This window comes from Pleuronectes platessa, chromosome 13, assembly GCF_947347685.1.
Source record: "Pleuronectes platessa chromosome 13, fPlePla1.1, whole genome shotgun sequence".
Classification (NCBI taxonomy): domain Eukaryota; kingdom Metazoa; phylum Chordata; class Actinopteri; order Pleuronectiformes; family Pleuronectidae; genus Pleuronectes; species Pleuronectes platessa.
Window position 1 is genome coordinate 7,082,636 of NC_070638.1, and position 20,165 is coordinate 7,102,800.

The 20,165-nt window shown below is 42.6% G+C and overlaps 2 protein-coding genes across 2 annotated transcripts in view; both read left to right on the top strand.

The window, feature by feature from the left end:
• Nucleotides 1–3,263: 3,263 nt before the first annotated feature.
• Nucleotides 3,264–9,143, top strand: LOC128455161 (vimentin A2). Its single transcript, XM_053438837.1, has 9 exons — nucleotides 3,264–3,874; nucleotides 4,144–4,204; nucleotides 6,491–6,586; nucleotides 6,806–6,970; nucleotides 7,680–7,805; nucleotides 8,075–8,295; nucleotides 8,421–8,464; nucleotides 8,557–8,642; nucleotides 8,737–9,143. Exons 1-9 carry the CDS (start codon nucleotides 3,351–3,353, stop codon nucleotides 8,776–8,778), a joined length of 1,365 nt encoding a protein of 454 aa, XP_053294812.1. The 5' UTR covers nucleotides 3,264–3,350; the 3' UTR covers nucleotides 8,779–9,143.
• Nucleotides 9,144–10,458: 1,315 nt separating this feature from the next.
• The window catches only part of pde1cb (phosphodiesterase 1C, calmodulin-dependent b), a 69,991-nt gene continuing 60,284 nt past the window's right edge, over nucleotides 10,459–20,165 (top strand). The window contains exon 1 of the mRNA XM_053438953.1: nucleotides 10,459–10,720. Within this exon, the coding sequence (XP_053294928.1) occupies nucleotides 10,459–10,720 (262 nt within the window). The remainder of the gene's footprint in view (nucleotides 10,721–20,165) is intronic.

Here is a 20,165-nt window from a genome sequence, read left to right on the forward strand (position 1 = left end):
ATTTCCTGCTACTTTATTCTACTTGAGACAAATATTTCACAGTTTAGAGAGTTAATAATAGTTCTGATAAGTTGCCTGAAGTTTACTTTTCATCTATCACATCCAGTGGCAACCCAACATGTAATAGATAATTGTTCTACTTCTTTAAAATGGGCCGTTACACAACAGATTTGGATGGAAAACAACCTTCAAAGCTGAGACCAAGTGGCTGTGCCTTTACTAACACTCCTGACACTGTGACTTCATTCGATTTCTTAAAGTGATCGAGTAAAGAAAAGGAAAGTCACAGTACCTCCTTTATCTGCTGGTACATTCCAAAGTAATGTCACTTGACTGCAAGTTTGAGGTATGTGTACTTTGTTTGAACATTTCCATTTTACACTTAAACCTCACCTCGTTTTAGAGGCACATAGTGTGTCACCACTATAGATTTACTTCACAGCTATTTGTCAATAATTAAACATAATGTGTGAGACATACAATAGGTGGATTTATAAAAAATGATGTGTCATTATGGTTTAAATAAATGGTCAAACAAATGTTAGATCCACTGTGATCAAGTACAGAAATGCTGGTTAAATGCACCAATAATCCCCCCAAACTGCATTCTGCATATTGAATACTTCTACTCTTGATATTTTAGTACAATTTGTCTCTCATTACAAATGTTAACTGAAATTACCCTTAGTGGAGTGCGTAGGCCCAACAGTCCTCTTATGAAATCCCATTTAAACTCACTAGATTCTAAGTTGGACATGAAAAACGCCCTTTTGTGCAACATTACAGAAAGTGAAAGCAGTTCCTTGAACAGCACCAAAATTTGAGGGATTTTTCTCTCACCCATGTGACATCATTCTACAAAATGACATGGTCAGTCCTGTAGTTTTTGCGTAATCATGCCAACAAACCAACAAACCAACAATCTAAGTAATGGTCAGGCGTGAACACATTTCCATTTTTTCAGAAGTATTGAATACAGGGATTTTGCCTGTAATGCATTATTTGTATTCTGTGGTTCGCTGCATACAGGAGGGAAAAACAAATCAATCTCAATAGGTGAGTTATCCCAATAATCTTGTTGTTGATCTGATACACTCAGTGTGTCCGTCTGAGATAAAGAACGTATCGTTAAACCAAGACCCTTGTTGTCAAGACACCATCAAGCTTCACCTTGAGGTTTAAAAACTAATCTCCCCAGGTTCTAATTCTTCCCAAAGACGAGATCAGCTGGTAAAGTAGCCGGGTGTTTTCTTGCACAGTCATATCTCAAGGGCAACACGCCAGCTTCAGATCACTGCAGCCGCCCTCGCCCGCCGGGTAAGAATGTGAAAATCCCCGTGAAAGGAATTATTTGTGCACCCAGGATATTATCTGGTCCACAAACGTCACTACAACAGATCACATCCCCACATGTGACTACATCTTCTGTTGTTCTCTGTTGCACGCAGCAGCATCAGTACTGCACTGAGTTTGCGAGGTGTGGTGTCCCTGGCTCAGCTCTGCTTCCCCCTGCGTCTCACAGTCACTGGGTCTCAGCTGGATGGAGCAGCACTGCAGCAGCCCCACTTTCTGCACGCAGAGAGGAAACAGAGCCAGAAAAAGATGGAGAGATGTTTTAGGACATGAAGATCAGTTTGTGTTGATATATGTGATGTTTTATTAAATGTTGCAGGAGAAATAAGTGACTCAATTCAAACTGCACACACTTCTCCGAGGCTGCTTCAAACGTGCCAGTCTTGAAAGATTTCATTTGTGCCCCAGAAGCCCATCGTCTCCGTCTTTCTCTGTTTTTCCTAAGTGTGTGATCGTTGAAGATTTGTGTGTGTAGCAGATTGGATGTGTTCGCCCGTTCTGCCTCTTGTTTGTTAAACCTGATTAATGATGGTGAAGCTGCTGACTTGCACATACTGAACTTGCACACACACACACACACACACACACACACACACACCATGATAAACTGGTAATTGTGCACACAATACGCTATAGAACACAAATGCACACACAAGATGACACAAAAGCATGCGTGGATGGTGCATAGATTGGATTTTATGAGACAAATTGATTGAAAACTTGGGAAAAAGGGGCAATAAACCACACTTTGTAAATATAGCTTGAAACATGTTTGATTAATTGTGTTAAATCTTAAATGTGAGGAAGTATCAATACAATTAACAATGAGCTTTATTAATTCTCGGAGTTTCACATCCATATTGTTCAGGTTGTGTGTGGACAGATTTAGTAAACACAAACAGAAAACATCTGCAGATCTATAAATAGTGCAGTCTGTCTCATGACACTCGCTTGCTGTCTTAATCTCAGGAAACGAATGTGATAATGTAGATGTGAGTTAGGGACGAACATCAGGGTGGGACTGAACATGCCATGCATCCCTCCATCCATCCATCCATCCATCCATCCATCCATCCATCTATCCATCATCCATCATCCATCCATCCGTCCGTCTCCTCTTTTCTTTGGTAAAATCCTATAAATTAATCCTGGCCATATTCATCCTGATTGATATCTGATTTCCTCCATGTTAAAATATTCAACTTTGATCTATGTGTCATTTCCATTTGACCACATGATTTGTTGAAGAAAACACCCTGAAAAGTTGTTTTGCATCCATGCAGCATGGAGTTTGAAACACCTTTGGTTTCTTAAACAAAAGTGAGACATATAATCAATGCAGAATCAATAGGCTCACTAATCATTGTGTTGGTTTTGTAGCCATTTTAACCTCAAACCCTATTGGTGTTATATCATATTATATCATCAACAAGAGTTACGCCATATCTCTACATTTGATTAGTGCTTTAAATCCCACAGACAGGAGATCAGAAACAAATTTGCAGCAGTATACTCTCAGGTCTGCTCTTTTTATATAACTATAAACAGCATCTATGTAATTTATACACCCCCCTGATGGAGTTTGTAAAACGCTTTGCTCCAACAGCTGCACATCCAATCAGAAGTTTGAAACGGCGTAGGCACCATCAGGGGTATTTTTGTATTAGCTGAAATAAGAAAAACAAACTTTTGATTGGATGGGAGGACGCATCTTTGGCCCACCCCGGCCTGGACCAGGCCCAGTTGTTAATCCAGGATCCGTCTCTTTGGGCCCGAGAGAAGAAAGGAGAAGTGTGTTTTCTCTGTTGTGATTGGATTCTCGAGGTGTCAGTCAAGTCACCACTGATCCATTAGCATAAGGAGGAGACTATAAACGTGTCCTCTTGTGGTGAACGCCCTCCGAGGCGCACTGTGCTCATGCTGCAGGGACCAGACGAGAACCAGAGAAGAACCGGACGCTGCTGTGCGCATTGACTGTCTGAACAAACACCAACAACATGTCGTTCACATCATCCCGACACTCTTCCTACAAGAAGATGTTCGGCGGAGAGCGAGTCGCGCCGAGGAGCTACTCCAGCCGCCAGTTCTCCAGCCCGGTGCGCTCCTCCCGGGTGTCCTACAGCCTCTCCTCCGCGCCGGCCGTTTACGCAACGAAGACGCAGCGGCTCCGGAGCAGCGCGGCCATGCCCCGGCTGTCCTCCGAGAACCTGGACTTCTCCCTGACCGACGCCATCAACAGCGACTTCCTCGCGAACCGCACCAACGAGAAGGCGCAGATGCAGTCGCTCAACGACCGCTTCGCCAGCTACATCGACAAGGTGCGCTTCTTGGAGCAGCAGAACAAGATCCTGCTGGCGGAGCTGGAGCAGCTGCGCGGCAAAGGCACGTCCCGGGTCGCGGATCTGTACGAGGACGAGATGCGGGAGCTGCGGCGCCAGGTGGACCAGCTCACCAACGAGAGGGCCCGGGTGGAGGTGCACCGGGACAACCTGGCGGACGACATCGACAGCCTGAGAGAGAAGTAGGAGGCGTGGCGCTGTTACTGTCATCCACTGATGTTCCAGAAACTCCAGATTTCTATATCTGTTGTATATCTATAATTCAGATTAATCCACTTTTCTGTATATGTAAACCTGTTATAATAGACATATATAGGCAAGATAATGAGCCTCTGGAAAAATGTTCGCCAGGCACTGCGCAAAACCTTTGCAGCATGGGTTAACATGCGTAAACTATATGGCACTGTTTTAATGGAAAGCTCAAATAAAATATCTGCTCTTGTCTGTCCAGGTTGCATGATGAGATATGCCAGCGCGAGGAGGCAGAGTCAAACATGCAGAGCTTCAGACAGGTACAGTATGCTCCACCTAAATAAACCACTCCAGTGGCGGATCTAGAATTGTTCTAAACCCGAGGAGGGGGGATTAAAGGGGCAACAATTTACACACGCAAGGGCCAGTATGTCCAACATCCACTCCTGATTCAATAAGGTGCACATTTAAGTTGTATCATGTTTACAAGGAGCTTCATATCTCTGAGCAAAGCCCCACAGCATTGGATATATTTTGAAAATTATTTATTTATATATGTATATTCATTGTTGGGGGCACTACAGGGGCCGATCCGATTTCACCTGGGGCCAGTGTTCCCCTGGATCCGCCCCTGAAACATTCCCCATTAGACAAAACTCTGCATGTGTTATATTCCTAGAATGAAACATGTGAATGTGCTTTAGTTTGAACCAGCAGAAGTTGCTGTTCCTGGTAAAACAACCCCTCAAATTGTTGATAGGTGATGTCAAAGAGATTAGATAAACCTTAATTATCACCGTGAGCCTTATGCAGTGCAGCCGCCCCTTTTTCTTCTTATCTGTAATCTTTATCTTATTACCGCTCAGGAGCCGCAAAGACAGGGATGCACTCTTCTGATGGCACAACAGCAGATCCAAGCCGCGATCCAAAATAGCTGTGGAGCAGAACTGACCTTGGCCTGGTACAAAAGGCCAAGTTGTGGCCGAGGAGTTAAATCGGGCCGGCAGTGAGAGGGAGATCTTTTTAAGTCTGACTGGTCACACTGAATGAGCTGAGCACAGGCACAACAATGATGTGGACCCAATGTGGTTATCAGAGCGAGAAGACCCAAAAAACCCACTTGTCAGAAATGGTTTCCTCTCACTGCAGGTTTCATGGTGGCTGATAATAAGTCGCGCAATTAGTTTCACATGAGGTTCCTGGCTCAAAACAAGAGAAAAAAGATATGAAAAAACAAGGTGCTACATAAAATGTAGGGCTCTGAGTAGTTTACAAGTAGCTAGGAGTAAATTACATGTGCTGCTTTTCCAAGGCCTGCAGTAAGTTATCCACACATTACAAGACCATGTCCTTGTCTGTAAGAATAGCAGGAAGGAAGTCCCTGTGTCCTGGCACACAAACAACAATGCAGGGCCCGGCAGTGGGCTCTCTCTCAGTCAGGCAGACAGTCACTCCTCCAGCCCCGGGCCGGTATGGGAAACCCTGCTGAATAGCGCACTTTGTCTGTGGCATTACAGCCGGGGCCAAAGCTGCTTCATTTGCTGATACCTCAATTAGCAGCCTGCCAACTCTGGGACAAAGCCCAGCAGCATGGGAGTGTACCGCACTGAGTGTGTACACAGGAGACATGGACTGGAATGGGATAAACATTTTAAAGGATCTTTTTAAAGTCCAATTAAATATTTTACGCTTTAGGAATAATTGAAGGACGGTATATAAATGATAACATTAAAATTAAAGCCTCTTGTAGAACTGAGTTTGTAACAGAACAACCAATAGAGATTTTTTTAGGTTAGGAATGCAGTTGGGAAAAAATAAATGGGATTAAGGGCTTCTTGGATTGGATAGGACTGTGTGGTTCTGGTGCTCTACAGTAGCCCCCCCCCCCCTTCACTAAAGCAAACTCAGGACATGGAAACACTCACTCTGAACTCTGCACAACCCTTTTCCACAGATTTAAAATATAGTATGAAGTTATAAAGTTTGATTTACTAGATAATTAACAAAAAGTGGCCTTGGACGATGGCCATCAGTCGATATTTTAATTGGTCAGTGTCTCAATTTTATGTCCTTTATACATTACCGGGTAATTTAATAACAACGCCCTGTATACTTTTGTAATAGCTTTTAAATGTTTTACCCCCTAATTAAATAAGAAGTGATTAAATAAGGGCTAAGAAATCTAACGGGGTAAATAAAGTGAAATAATTCACTATGAAATGTAGTGGAGTACAGGTAGTATGCAGTTAAAATACAAAAAAATTGCAGTATTTTAGTAAATATACATTCCACTATTGACAATCTGCCTGTGATGTATACATGGAGTACTGTCTCACAGCTGATGTAGTGTGTAAATCCTCCAGGAAACAAGTAGTTAACTGTTACAACCATCTGCAGTGGCACATGTCATGTGTCTGCAGTTGATGTTTATTGGATGCATGTGCTTGTGACCTTGCCTCACAACAACACAGTGGGCCATTCTGTGTACGTGAGCGTTGTGTGAAGGTTGCTGAGTGTTTTTTTCCCCTCCGTGTCAGCAAACATGTAATTTATAATTCATGTCACCTTCACAAGTCACCTTATTAAGACCCAGTGTCATGGCACAGGATGTGGACAATGCTGCCCTCTCCAGACTGGACCTGGAGCGGAAGGTGGAGTCGCTCCAAGAGGAAATCAACTTCCTCAAAAAGCTGCATGACGAGGTGAGCTCTCCTTGTTTTGTTGCATGAGCTGACTCAGTCTTCTGCGGAAAACAATGTCAGCTAGTTTTAAACGCCTGTTTAAAAAAAACTGTCCAATATGATTATAAGCATTTGTTAATGTGCATAAGCACCAGATTTCTCCACTGCTCTGATTCTCTTATAGAGCCAGTAAAGTCATTGTGAAGTACACAATAAAAGACACTATTGATTCTATTGCAGGAGATGCTGGAGATGCAGAGTCAGATCCAGCAGCAGCAGCATGTGCAGGTGGACATGGACATAGCCAAGCCTGACCTGACAGCTGCCCTGAGGGACGTGCGTCTGCAGTACGAGAACCTGGCCTCCAAAAACATCCATGAGTCTGAGGAGTGGTACAAATCCAAGGTTAGGAGTTTCCACAAAGTATCGAACCATGGAAATATATATATAGAGCTGTTCCTCTCAGATCTATGGAGCATTTTAGCATCTACAATTCTTGACTTAACAGTTGTCGTTGTCTCACGGTTCTTATGCTCTGGGCTTCAGTAGGCAGCTGTTTTCATACATCAGATACATACAAGAGAGACGGAGAAGACAGTTAACAACTATCTGGTGAACATAGTGAAGTGTCTAACAGCTAGAGAGGCAGATATTTTTCCTCTGGACCTGGTGGAGACTAAATAAAGAGTTAAAAGTGAGTGAAAACTGGTCTTACATGTGTCTGGTGGCCAGCAACGAGGCTTCAACTGACTCTGTGGCTGTTACATGAGTAATCAGGCAAAGTTCATGTATTTCCACTTCCCAGTGTGGTTAGTGCAGGTGTAACTTAGATGCAAGAATTGTTACTTCTTCTCCTAAAAGCTTTCTCAGTATTCCAGTATTTCAGTCAATGCATCGATTCCTCAACACTGCGTCAACCACACAAACTGCAGCGTCGTGTTCGTGAGCCTCTTTTTTGGCCACATCTTTAATAATTCCCTTGTTTCACGCTATCTGCCACGTTCACTCTCCCTCAGCCCCTGACTCATCAGTTGTTGAACAGTAGACTTCTTCATCTCTCCCTCTCTCTCTCTCCATCCATCTCAGTCTGTCTCTTTGTCCCCGCGATTGACAGTTTGCTGACCTCACCGAAGCTGCGGCCAGGAACAATGACGCTTTGAGGGTGGCCAAGCAGGAGTCCAATGACTACAGACGCCAAGTCCAGTCACTCACTTGTGAGGTGGATTCCCTCAAAGGCACTGTGAGTATACGGTCATATTCCTAAAGGCAATAATGGTACCAAATCTATATGTTATATAAACAAGTATATATATTATGTAGCTGGAGGAAAACTGGCCACAAAATAATCTGCATGAGGTTGAATAATTACAAAGCAAAAACGAAAGATATTCAGGGAGAGTTTATTCTCATGGATTCGCAAAATCAAAATAGTTCACCCTTGCATTTTTATTTATCGAGTTATTTTCACCGCCCGAGCGTTGAATTGTTCCTTCTTGGCTGCCGTCCCAGAATGAGTCCATGGAGCGCCAGATGAGGGAGACGGACGAGAACTTCTCCCTGGAGACAAACGGCTACCAGGACACCATCAGCCGCCTGGAGGAGGACATTCACAACATGAAGGACGAGATGGCCCGTCACCTCCGCGAGTATCAGGACCTCCTCAATGTCAAGATGGCCCTGGACATTGAGATCGCCACCTACAGGAAGCTGCTGGAAGGAGAGGAGAGCAGGTGATGGGTGGACACCTTGTATCCTCGAAAATTTGACATTTCCAATGTCCATCTGACAGATACGAGCATTCATTACATGCAACATAAACACATCTGTTGATTAACTGCACTTTCTCCATTTTCAGAATCTCTGCTCCCCTGCCGAACTTCTCTTCTCTCAACCTGAGAGGTACACTTACTTTCTGCATGTTGATTTCACTGCAGGAGTATAAATATAAACCAGACGATACTTTAACACAGAATTTTCTCTTTTTTTTTTAGAAACAATGATTGATACTAAACCTCATTTCGAAAATATAACAACTAAGAAGGTTCTCATTAAGACCATTGAGACCAGGGATGGTCAGGTGGGTTCCACTTGAATTGATTTTCAATCACTGAAGCACGTTCCTGACAACTCTGGCCTCTGACCGTTTCCCTGCCCTCTGCATCTCTTTCCAGGTCATCAACGAGTCGACCCAGAACCACGACGACATGGAGTGATAGCAACTCTGTCTTTGCGAAACACCACCAGAAGCAGTACGAAGAAAACACAGTTCACCGTAGCTACGAGCAAGCAAACGACACACAAAGAGCGAACCGCTTCGAAAAGTGCCTTTAAATGTGATGAGCCTGTTAGTCGACACAGACTGTATTTTGCTTTCTCCTCTGCTGAAAGTCTCTTGTCACATTTGTTCAGACACAATAGTGAAATCAGCACAACATAGAAACCCTCACTGAGGTCTGCAGAAATCTTTCTTTGTAACCAAAGTAGTATTTTTGATTAATACATAGCATGCACTCTCCAGGAAACCTGTATGCTGAAGATGTCACCTGAAGATAAGCAATAAACCATTAAGACTGAAACTTAGTACTGTGCATGGTGTAATAATTCATAATGCCTTACAACACATAATGATGTTGCATTAGCTAAAATAACTCATCATATTAAAAAAGCTAATCTTTGTCATTTTACATAAGGCCTGAACTGGAAACGTGGGTTGTTTGTAAGTAATTAAGTTGTTAATTTTTCTCAGTTATTAAAAAATATTCCACATTTTACTGTAATGATTTTGAAAAAAAGATTTAAAATAAATTGCTAATTATAATATTGAAATGATACAATCATCAAGGAGCCTGTCAATTATTTTTCAACCACTTCTCTCTATTGAGACGTCAAACTGGACTTTCCCAAACTATCAGCAATAACAAAATAACGGGCAAGATTAAAGTCAATTCTGTTTTATTGATAATACTTAGGCACACTCAGATACAGATTTCATCACAGGAAAGTGGGAAACTGTTTCGAGCAACAGATGGAAGGGATCCTATCATGCAGCAGGTGTGGTGTACACAGAATCAGGCTCCACAAATACAATTTATAGAAATGACGACATTCAAATGGTGGAAAACATGAAATCAATAAAAAAAAGTAATAATATTAAATAAACAAGAAATATATAAAATATTAAGTTTACAGCTACTACATGAGCCTTGAGGTGAGACTGAGTTGTTGCATTTCTTGTATGCAAGATGCAATACAAATAAAGTCATTCCTATAAAGCTGTTATTATAAAGCACTTTGCAATCTATAGGTGTAGAACAAATAAAGTGATTATTATTTTAAAGTTGGTTATTATGTTTAACAATTTGAAACAAAAAGAACGAAACAAAAAGGAAACTTTGCTCAAACTTCTACAAAACATCTTCTCGCAGCTCGGAAGGAAACCTGCTGTGCTTGACCGCCCCCTGTCGGTGACACACAGGAGGGTGACCGGACACATTATATTTCATCAGCTGTGATTCAACATCAGGTTTGAACTCAGATCAGTTTCCGCTCGTTTTAATAAACCGGGTTAATTGAAGCCGCTTGTTGTCGCCTCCTCGCCCCGAGAGATCAGCGAGGTGTAACTTCCTCCATGTGACGTGTCTGTCGCTGGAAACAAACCGAGGGAGACGCCGGCATGATCCGCTTCAACTTTCAGTTTGTGCGCTTCCATCGAACCATGGTCACCGCAGCTGGAAGTGGAGTCGAGCTCCGTGCGTGTGAATGACAGGAGAGCATCCGTTTTTTTATTTCTTTTTAAACAAATGGAGTCAAGTTCCAACAGGTTTTGAGTGGAAATGAGAGCTGAACCCACGGGAGCAGATTCACGCTGAGGGTATACCACTTTCTCTGCGGCGATGGGCTCCGTGACTTCGGCCCTGACGAGGACGAGGAACGCGCTGGTGAAGGTGGGCTCGCAGCCGGAGAACCCCGACCCGGAGAGGAGCCAGTCCGCCCCGGAGACGGACCGGGCCCGGAAGAGGAATGCCCGGTTCAACGTGGCCATCCAGGTCGGAAGGCAGAGCTCCCGCACGTCGCTGTCCGAGGTGCTGAGCAGACAGGACGGCGAAGGAGCAAAGCAGACCCCGAGGAAGAGAAGTGCGGAGGCTCCACAGGGCGGTGAGTTGCTGCTCGGGCCTGGATGGAGAGTCTGTTCACAGTCATGTCAGAAAAGTTCACACCTTCACAGCCGGGATCTGTGGATAGTAAAGTTAGCAAGTGGAAACTTACTCAATACTCTAGTTTCAAGTTTCAAGTTCTATTTGTCACACAGGGTCAACCCCATACAAATAAAAGCAAGGTAAGCTTACAATAAAATTCAAAGGTGCAGTGTGACCTTCGTTTTAAAGGAAGTGGTGACTTTGACTGTGAGGAGTGTGTGTGTGGATAGTTATTACACCGTGTGTGTATCAGTTGTTTCACATTTTTTCAATTAAAATGCAAAAGATGTGCAGAGGTTTGTTAGTCATGAGTTGACTGCACGTTTAGGAATAAGAAGAAATACTCTATTACAAGAGAAAGTACAAGTTAAAGTCCTCTTTAGTAAGAAGGGTAAATTGTCGGATCATTCCCTAATATTACATTCAGGGACTTCTTGTACAGCTGGTGTAGCTCAATATGTATCAAATATAATGTGTTTTTGGCTTATTCTTATTTTGACTAGTAACTTAAACTGTGAAATAGTGTTTATTGAAGCAAGTCAAAAGCCTCTGAAAAGTATTAAGTAAAGTAAAGCATTTATGGGAGTACTCAAAGAAAGTAAAGAGATATAGAACATGTACTTAATTACAGTAGCTGACTAAATGTATCTAGAGTTGCCTTCAAAATCAAGGCAGCCGTTATGAAGTGTTTGAAAGTCATAACAATCGTTGCCTTTAAAGAGTTAATATAATAATATAAATATGAATAATAAATTAAGGCTTTATAGATTTGGTTATGGATTATAAGTTGTAAGATATTAAGATTTTACTTGACTGTGTTTTGGGAACATGAAATGGTTTCCACTGTGCTACTTCCCACTGCACATCTCAGGCTGTGGATTCATGCGAACATGAGAGCAACTGGTCACTTCAGAGGATCACTGGGAACACGCTGGTGGAAATGTATTCACTGAATGAATCCCGGGCTCTTTGAAGCTCAATGCAACATATCTCCACTACCAAAGCATCTGTTTGATGTCTGAGGTGTCGCTGCCACAGAAACAACACAAACAAACCCCTTCATTGATGGGAAACTGCAGAACTCTCTTTTCTTTCTCTTTTTTTTACAGTGGTATTTTTACAGAATCGGCAAGAGCTAGAAAAAGCCTCACTCAACTGCTGGTTCAACTGCAACTGGTCTTTTTACCTGGCCAAAAATACCAATAAACATGTGAAACTTCAATTTTGAACAGTTGCTCGTGGGCGATTCACAGTTTTATACTTCGGTGAATCTAATTTCCCAGTGGTGCCTTATAACTAGTGTTTTATATGGAACATTTTGACCCCTTAAACGTATCTAATGTCTTCTTACAGTGTGTCCTTTGTGTAACTCAGTGCTTTCCTCAGTTCATCCTGTTTATCTTCAGTTAAGTCTATAGTTCCAAGTCCCTGCTTATGTGTCCCAGAGGAAAGACTTCTCCCCGGCTGACTCCAAAAATACCAGCCGTACTGTGGCGTTTCCATGACCCTATGACAGTATAGACTCCTGGTGAGTTTCCTCCCTCGTCCCCGGTGATGCTCATGTGTCTTGAGCAGTCTGTGCACTCACAGGCTCTCTCCTGGGGAACAAAGCACAGACATATACGCTGTACCTTCTGATCAGCTCCTGCTGGCGGGGGCCCTTCGGTGTCAGACGGTTCAGGTGCTGTTCAGAAGTTTAGCGATTACAGAGAACAGTTTGTCCTCGGCTTAATGAGAACTTACACGCCCGCAATCAAGATGGAAAGACCATTTCAAACAGTGTCAAGGCTCCTTCAGTTTCTGAGAAAGCTTCACCAGTTGGGCTGGATCTCCATGGGAATTGTCTCACAGTCAGAGGCACGTGTAAATAAAAAACGACCTTCAATCATAATTATATTACTGTTGAAAGAATTACCTGGTATTCAGAAAGTTTTCTGAGCCAAAAAAGTAGCCGCAGTAGTTTATATTATTATAACTTGTATTTCAATAGACAGCACATGTGGATGAGAAAAAATGGGAGTCAGGTTGTGTGTGTGTGACTGGAGTGACATACAAGTTTCACAAAATCTGTGGGCCTGTGAAATCACGTTTAATAAGGATGCAACTATTTATTTTGTGTTATCTATCAATTTGAAATGTTCTTCTCGATTGATCAGTGACTTATTCTTAGTCTATAAAGTCTCAGAAAATAATGACTAAATGCTTGTCATTGCTTCCAAATCCAAAGGTTGGGTCTGACCAACCAAATGTTAAAGGTGCTTAATATCTGTGCAGTAGTAGAGTTATGTATCTACTACTCTATGATGATGATACAAGCTTCATTAAAAAACGAAGAGGCATCATCTGTCAAATGGGCTGTAAATCTATTTTGTAATTGGACACTGTAGTTGAATATATAATGTTGTATAAATGAAACAAATCATGAAATATTAACGCGTTAAAATTGTAATAATAGAACAAGCCTATTAGAATGTGTGTTGAAAGTCAAACTTTGAATAATCTTTATTCATATGGGTTTTTGCTTGTTTCTGCGTGTGTGTTTTAATCAGAGCGTCAATACACATCAAACTGTTCAATTTAAATGGACAAAATCATTTCAATATTTATTCTCAAATGTTCTGTCTGTAGGAAAATGAATTAAAGCAATGTCATGTTAATACAAGAAAATGTCATTTTATCAGAACCAAGAACCAAAACCAGGCTGTGAGCCTGGTTACAAAAAGTAAAACACAGAACGATCCATAACAAAGCACTGACCTGTGATGCATCGGTGACACATATCATAAGTTATTGATTTCACTTTAAGATGACACTGGATCCACCATATGTGCCTCATATTGACAATAAGTGTTACATCTATTCCTTCATCTTCACATCTCATCTGTACATCTGTGCCTCACAACAGGAGGACGACCTACAGAGTGGAAAAAAATAAATGACATATAAATCAGGAACTGTAAATAAGGCGATTTGGGAAACCCTTGAACCCTTGAGTGTGGGTTATATTTGGGTTTATATCAATTAATCTGCGAACTGTTTGCTCAGATAATAAATCATTATAACAAATTGTCACATTGCACAAGCTGCAGGAGCCAGGATATATTTGATGTTTTTTGGCTTGAAACTCTGCTAGAACAGATAATTGGCTCTAGTTTGAATCTGCAATGTGCTGCAGAGTTGTCTCATTGGAATTTACTGGTTTTTGTTTCTGGTCTGCACGGTCTCCCCCTCCCTGTTGAGTCTCCTTACAACAACATGTGTATTTTCATGGATAGTGTAGTTTTCAGACATTTTAAAGCAACAGTGATTAGATGCCTTGGTCTGCTGGGCGGTGGAGGTCTGGGTCGTGTGTGACGCTCGGTTCCAATCAAGAAGATTTTCATTTGTTGGCCCTGCTGACCCGACTCTCACACAGCTGCTTTCGCCGCTTTGATGTGGAACTGTGCTGTTGCAAAAAACCATTAGCTGAACTTGTGCACCGTACAGCTTGACACTCTCTTCCCCTGGTCTTCTTCAGGGTCTCGCCGCAGCAGGTTTCAGATGACAGTTTGTGTTTTGTCAGCTCATTTCCCTCAGGTTTGCCACACAGGGTAACATTACCCTTAAAGGAGCCTCTAATGAGTGTTTAGCTGGGGAAAAGCAGCGTTCCCTAGCACCCTGTGTGTCTTAATTACACAAGTGTGTCACTGTGGAGACGGCGGTGTGGGGACTGACAGAGTGCGTGTCATCCTGCAGTCTAGGGGAGACCTCTAATGAGCTTGTTTTTCTGTCTGATTGCGTAGTTGTTGTCTCGAATCACGATGTGCTGCCAGGACAGATTACACAATCGAACGGCACCGAAACTGATGTCATGCTCTGAAGAACTACTCGATAAAGTGATAGCAGAGATGATCTGCGGACAGAAAATGAGCACAGGGTAGAAATGTGATCTTCAAGTGTCATTTCTATCCATAATGCACTTTGATTTATGTGAGAGCCAACTAGAATGAGTTCAAACCTCCGCCAATGCCCAGAAGCCCCCCACACGAAGCCACATTTAAATTCACTAGATCCTGATTTATATTTTGATCTGCATTATATTGCACACACTCATAAATATCCGTCCCCTAAACAGGCCTGGTTTTACTTCTAGATCCATGAATTATTTTCTGAGAAAGCAACGAAAACCCCTGAACTGGAGCTGCACCAACATTTAATGTTTTTTTTATTATATTGGGTCTTTGCCACACCCCTCCACAATATTTTATGGAAATCGCCTCAGTAGTTTTAGCATCATCTTCTAATAAACAAACAAATGCAGATAAACGGAAGTAAAAATGCTAATTAATGGATGTAGATAAAATTAGGATTGTTTGAGTATTGTGCTCAATTTAGTGCAAGAGGCCGATGCTAACCCACCAAACGAGTCCTCACCTCCCCTTTATCTTCACGACTCATTAATGTCCACTGGTTATTGCCTGTCCTGGTGTTTGATGGCCACATCAAACGTTGAACGACCGCACAGCCGGAGCAGGCAGGTGTGTTTCTGTGTCAACAACTCATCATCCTATCTTCTTCTGTAAATACATGTTAAGTTAATTGCGGAAAAAAATAAATGAAAATGATAAATTCACGTAGAAACCGTAACTTTTCAAGTCTCCTGTCGGAAGTGAATGATTTCTGTCTCTTTACTGCATTAGTCTGATGTTTAGTACATTTACGTGCAGAGAACAGACACAGAAATGAACTTAAGTACAGTGCACTCACTATGAATACACACACTACCCTAATGAGTGCCATTGCTATATGAGCCCCTTGTCTTCCTCAGTGTAATATATGCAATATATGTCTGAAAGGTCCCACGTGTTGCCTAGTGACGATGACGTCACCCTATTAATGACCCCTGAAGAAAATGGATCTAGACAAAGATTCAACGGCTGCATGGTCACAGGACACACCTCTCAGAGCAGCTGCTGTACTACATGCCCCCTTTTTGAAATCTAGACAAAGCTGGTGTCTTCTGCCTGACAGCTGAGAACCTCTGCACGTGGTGTGTGCGTTGTGTTACGCTGCAGCAGCCCCCCCGAGTCACAGCTTTCTTATCAAACAGGATCGGTGCAGTTAAGAAAGGTGATGGGATAAACACATCAATTAAACAACATGTATAAATCAATACTCATAAGTAAATGTTTCTGGCATGAGTTTATTACCAATTTTCTAGCTGTCTGTGGTGTAATGTGTTGCTACAGTTATACAAAAAGTGATAATATCGGACAGTTTGCATGTTCAATTATATATAAATAAAGATTCTTAAGATTTGCCTTGAAGATATAGAAGAAAAAAACTGCAGGATCATTAAAGTAAACTGAGTTTATCCCCTGAAAACAGGAATGTGGTTTGGATTGTTCCCTGCGGGTGGTGCCAGAGTAAAGCTCATGAAATATCTTAAAGAGTTTATCCTCTGGGAAGCATGAATGTGCCCAGTATGATGTAGTGCTGTCTGTTGTGCTATTTGTGGATATTTTGACCTCACTGTATTATTTATAAAAGCTCAGAGGAGGACATTCTTTCCATGAGGACCATGGCTATCCATGACAAACTTTTTGGAAGTCTGACGATCTCTTGATAGTTTGACCCAGAGGTGGCGCTAGAGAGAAAGAACGTGATTGTAAGTCATTGTAAGTAGCGTCAGCTAAATGAAATGTAATGTAAAGTTTTCACTCTGTGTTCAAAAGGAAATACTTCCCTGATGGTGGCTCTTGTTGAAAGGTCCTATATTTATCATGAACACTGGATTAATCCTCTGGGGACCATTAATATCAGCTTCCATAAGAGTTTGACTTGTTCTTCTACTAATGAATAAAGCAACATACTGTAGACCTTTCAAATTCATTTTTCCGTGATATTCCTTGGATGCATTCATGCAGGGGCCACCAAAACATATTCTTGCCCCCACTAAGATGTTAAGGTTGGGAGCACAAACACTCTGAGATCAAAGAGTTGCAAAATTTGTTGCAATAATCCATCAGATAGTTTTGAAGATATCTTGTTTGGCGACTAAAGTGTTTATCAGACATACTAAACGCCCCCAGCACCATTCTTCCATCTGTACAATGAGGCTTTTAACAGAATAACAGCCTGCATAGCCACGGTTTGGAGGGAGATATGTAAAGTTCTAGGACATCATGTAGCTTAAGAGCATCGTATATTAAAGGCAGGAGTGCACTCCTTTAGTTAAGTGTGTTATGTAATCAACTTTTCCAATTTCTATAACCTCAAATGCATTAAAATAAAAGGGTTTGCGGCAAACTCTGACCATGAAGCAGCCACTTCAACAGACACCTGTTCTCACAGAATCCACTCTCAAAGAAAATCCTCAACCTTTTCCCACCTCTTTAATTAACACTGCTGCTAATTACACACAATCCTTTAGATTCACCAGGGAAAGGACAAATTTAATACTGGCGGCGGTGACAGTAAAACGATGATATAATTCATCTCACTGACACAGCTGTGGCCTCAACAGGGTATTTAAGTGTTGCAAATGGGGGGGCTAAAAAAAAACATTTCACCTTTTAAAGAAACGGTTACCTGGGGGAGAGCTGGCCGACAGACGAGAAGATGAGCAAAGTCGTAATATTCCCACATATGCCCTCATTAACATAAAAGCTACCCGGGAACAGCCAGGCCCTCGATGTGGCCCAGTGAGAGAGCTGCAATATTAGGAGCCGCACAAACTGCTGCATACAATTTGAATAGGAGGCAGGGGAGAGCGGGGTGACAGGAGCATAAAGAGCTCTTACTGTAGCTCGCAAACAAAATGAGCTGAAGTGTAATTATCTATCAAGTGCATAATGTGTCCGCTGGAACTGCACTGATTGACTCCACTGGGTTCTCTGCTGCAACTGGATGGATGTGATTCGTGATCGATCCCCTGCTTCCTCTGACGCCTTAACCTCTGCATCACTTGGAAATCATGCCTTAATGGCCGTCTTCAGCGCGGCAATGCACGTCCCCATTGGAACGTGTGCCTTGTTTGACAGATTAGGACATTTTTTAATAACCAGCGCCTTTGAGATTACACACTCGTTTGGATGTGTAATCTCTCATCAGTGTGCGATTGCCGTGCAGAGTGTTGGGACGTGGGTGTTACCGCTGTAGCCGTGCAGACATCGTGCAGCATTATAGATGGGGACGTGCTCGTGCTCCTGAAGGCCCCGTCATTGTTGTCACATTGCTTAGATTATGAAACATGCTGCTCATGTAAGTGGCAGAATTGATCTGGGTCGTGTTTGCAAAGGAAAGAAGAGAGATAGAAAGGAGAGAACAAACTCTACTAGATAAGATAAGATTAAATAGGATAGGATAGGAGAGGAGAGGATAGGATAGGATACAATACAATGTGATATGATATGATACGATACAATATGATACAAAACTATATATAAAATGTTTGATACATAGAATGAGAACAAAACATCTAGTAGCAGTACTGCATGTATACTTGTAGAGATTTGTTTTGGTGTATCACAGCTGAGTAAACAGAATAGAGGGATAGAAGAAGAACTATTACTAAGTCAGAGATGATTAGTGAAATACATTATGAGTCTGATCTGTGTTTGTGCGATTACAGGCTCAAATCCTGAATTTGAAAGAAGGTGTGACAGTGAACCAGAAGCCTTCATAAAGAGCACTTACAGACTCTAATCAGGGGGGAAATGAAACACGGGAAAAAAAAAAAATTCCATCGCTAAATGTCAGATGGTGCTAATAAGCAGAGCTTTTTATCCTCTGTTGATCTGGTGTGTGCAAGTGTGTGTGTACTTGTGCTGGAGTGTGTTTGTTGGTTTAAAGGAAGGTAGTTTCAATAGGCACAAAGGGAGAATTTTTCCACCACTCGAAATAGCGATGAAAGCAGAGTCCTTGGTCCAGTGATATCACAGCAATGTGCATTTACAAGCAAATTAATTAATTAATTTCAGGCAGTTGGCCCACTCTTGGAAATGCAACTGTTCATCTATCTGCTTTATTTTTTCCCTTTCAAAAGAACAGCATGTGTCGCTGCTAATGGGCTTCGTCCCTCAATGCCTGAGTAAGCAACTCCTGCAAAACGAAAAGCAGGGCCATTGATTTCATAGTAGTTTTGACTCAATACACATAACCCCTCCACGCTCCCTCCCTTACCACCTTGTTCTCTGTCCTCTCAGCGATCCTGCAGCCACGCATGCCTGGTTTCAGAGATTGTTTCTGTGCGTTCCAGCGCCTGTGAGCAAAACCAGAATCGACCACAATAGGCCTGTGTCACACCGAGTCGCAGCCTCCAGTACTTTTGCAATAAATTCTTGACAGTAGGAGGAGTCACGTTCAATAGAGAGAGAGCTTTAGAGATGTCCTCCCCTCCCTCCCAACCACTAACACCACCACCACCACCACCACCACCAACACCCACCAGCCACCACACACACCTACTGTACCTCGGGGGAAGAGGGACGAGGAGAGAGAGCGGGGTGGGAGGGGTGGAGGGAGATGGAGGCAAGAAAAACAAATCAAGAGCCATAAGCTCCTTGAAATTAGCCTGTTGAGTTGTGAGAAACGGAGAGAGGGAGGGAAAAGGTATCTACAACAAAGATGAGGGAGGGGGGGGGGGCTGGAGAAAGAAGAACCTGAGAGAAATTCTGCAGCTCGGTGTCTGTAACGAGAAGTGGTGAGTCTGACAGTTCCCTCCCAGCGCTCGGCACTGACTGGAGTCAGAGGACTACAGTTTTTTTTTTTCCTTTTCTCCCCACGAGGAGAGAGTTCCCCATTGGAAACTCAGACAAGACACAGCAACTGGTAAGAGGCGTCCAAACCAGGTTGAAGAAGCACGAGGGTGCAAAGAAGAGATGGAAGCCAACTCCAAGAAGCATCGATTTAGAAAGGGTCGGAGTGCCACCTTCAGCATCGATGGCTTCAACATCACCATAGGTAAGAAAGGAACCGGGGGTATAGGCAGGGAGCGTGAGGTGAGGTGAAGTGTGTTTGCATGAGAGGAGGGTGCGTGAAGATGACGTGTGTGTGTTTGTCTGTGTGTGTGTGTGTGTGTGAAGCAGAGCAGCGAGACATTTAACAGCAGAACATCGCCAACAACCTCACATCTCAGCCTCTGCACAACTCGACACATTAGTCCATTCTACTGAAGTTGATGTTTGCCCCTTGTTAATGCACCTACACCATGGAAACAAGGAGGCTTCAGACCACGGCTCCGTGCACCTGACGTCACCCGGAGTTCATTCCATTGTCTTGACAACCGGAGTGTTGATGAACTTATGTGCCTCTTGCCCTGTTTTCCCCCTTTTTCATTTATTTATGTCCTGCTCTCGTGAGAACTGATGGGAGCGAGTGAGAAACACAGTTGAAAATAGATCAATGTGCAGATGTCGTGTGCA

Excerpts from the sequence above, each read along its gene's own strand:
- LOC128455161 (XM_053438837.1), top strand. The coding sequence starts at position 3,351 with ATGTCGTTCACATCATCCCGACACTCTTCCTACAAGAAGATGTTCGGC. Across the intron at positions 6,587-6,805 it reads TCAAAAAGCTGCATGACGAG|GAGATGCTGGAGATGCAGAG; the intron begins GTGAGCTCTCCT and ends ATTCTATTGCAG. Across the intron at positions 8,465-8,556 it reads CTCTTCTCTCAACCTGAGAG|AAACAATGATTGATACTAAA; the intron begins GTACACTTACTT and ends TTTTTTTTTTAG.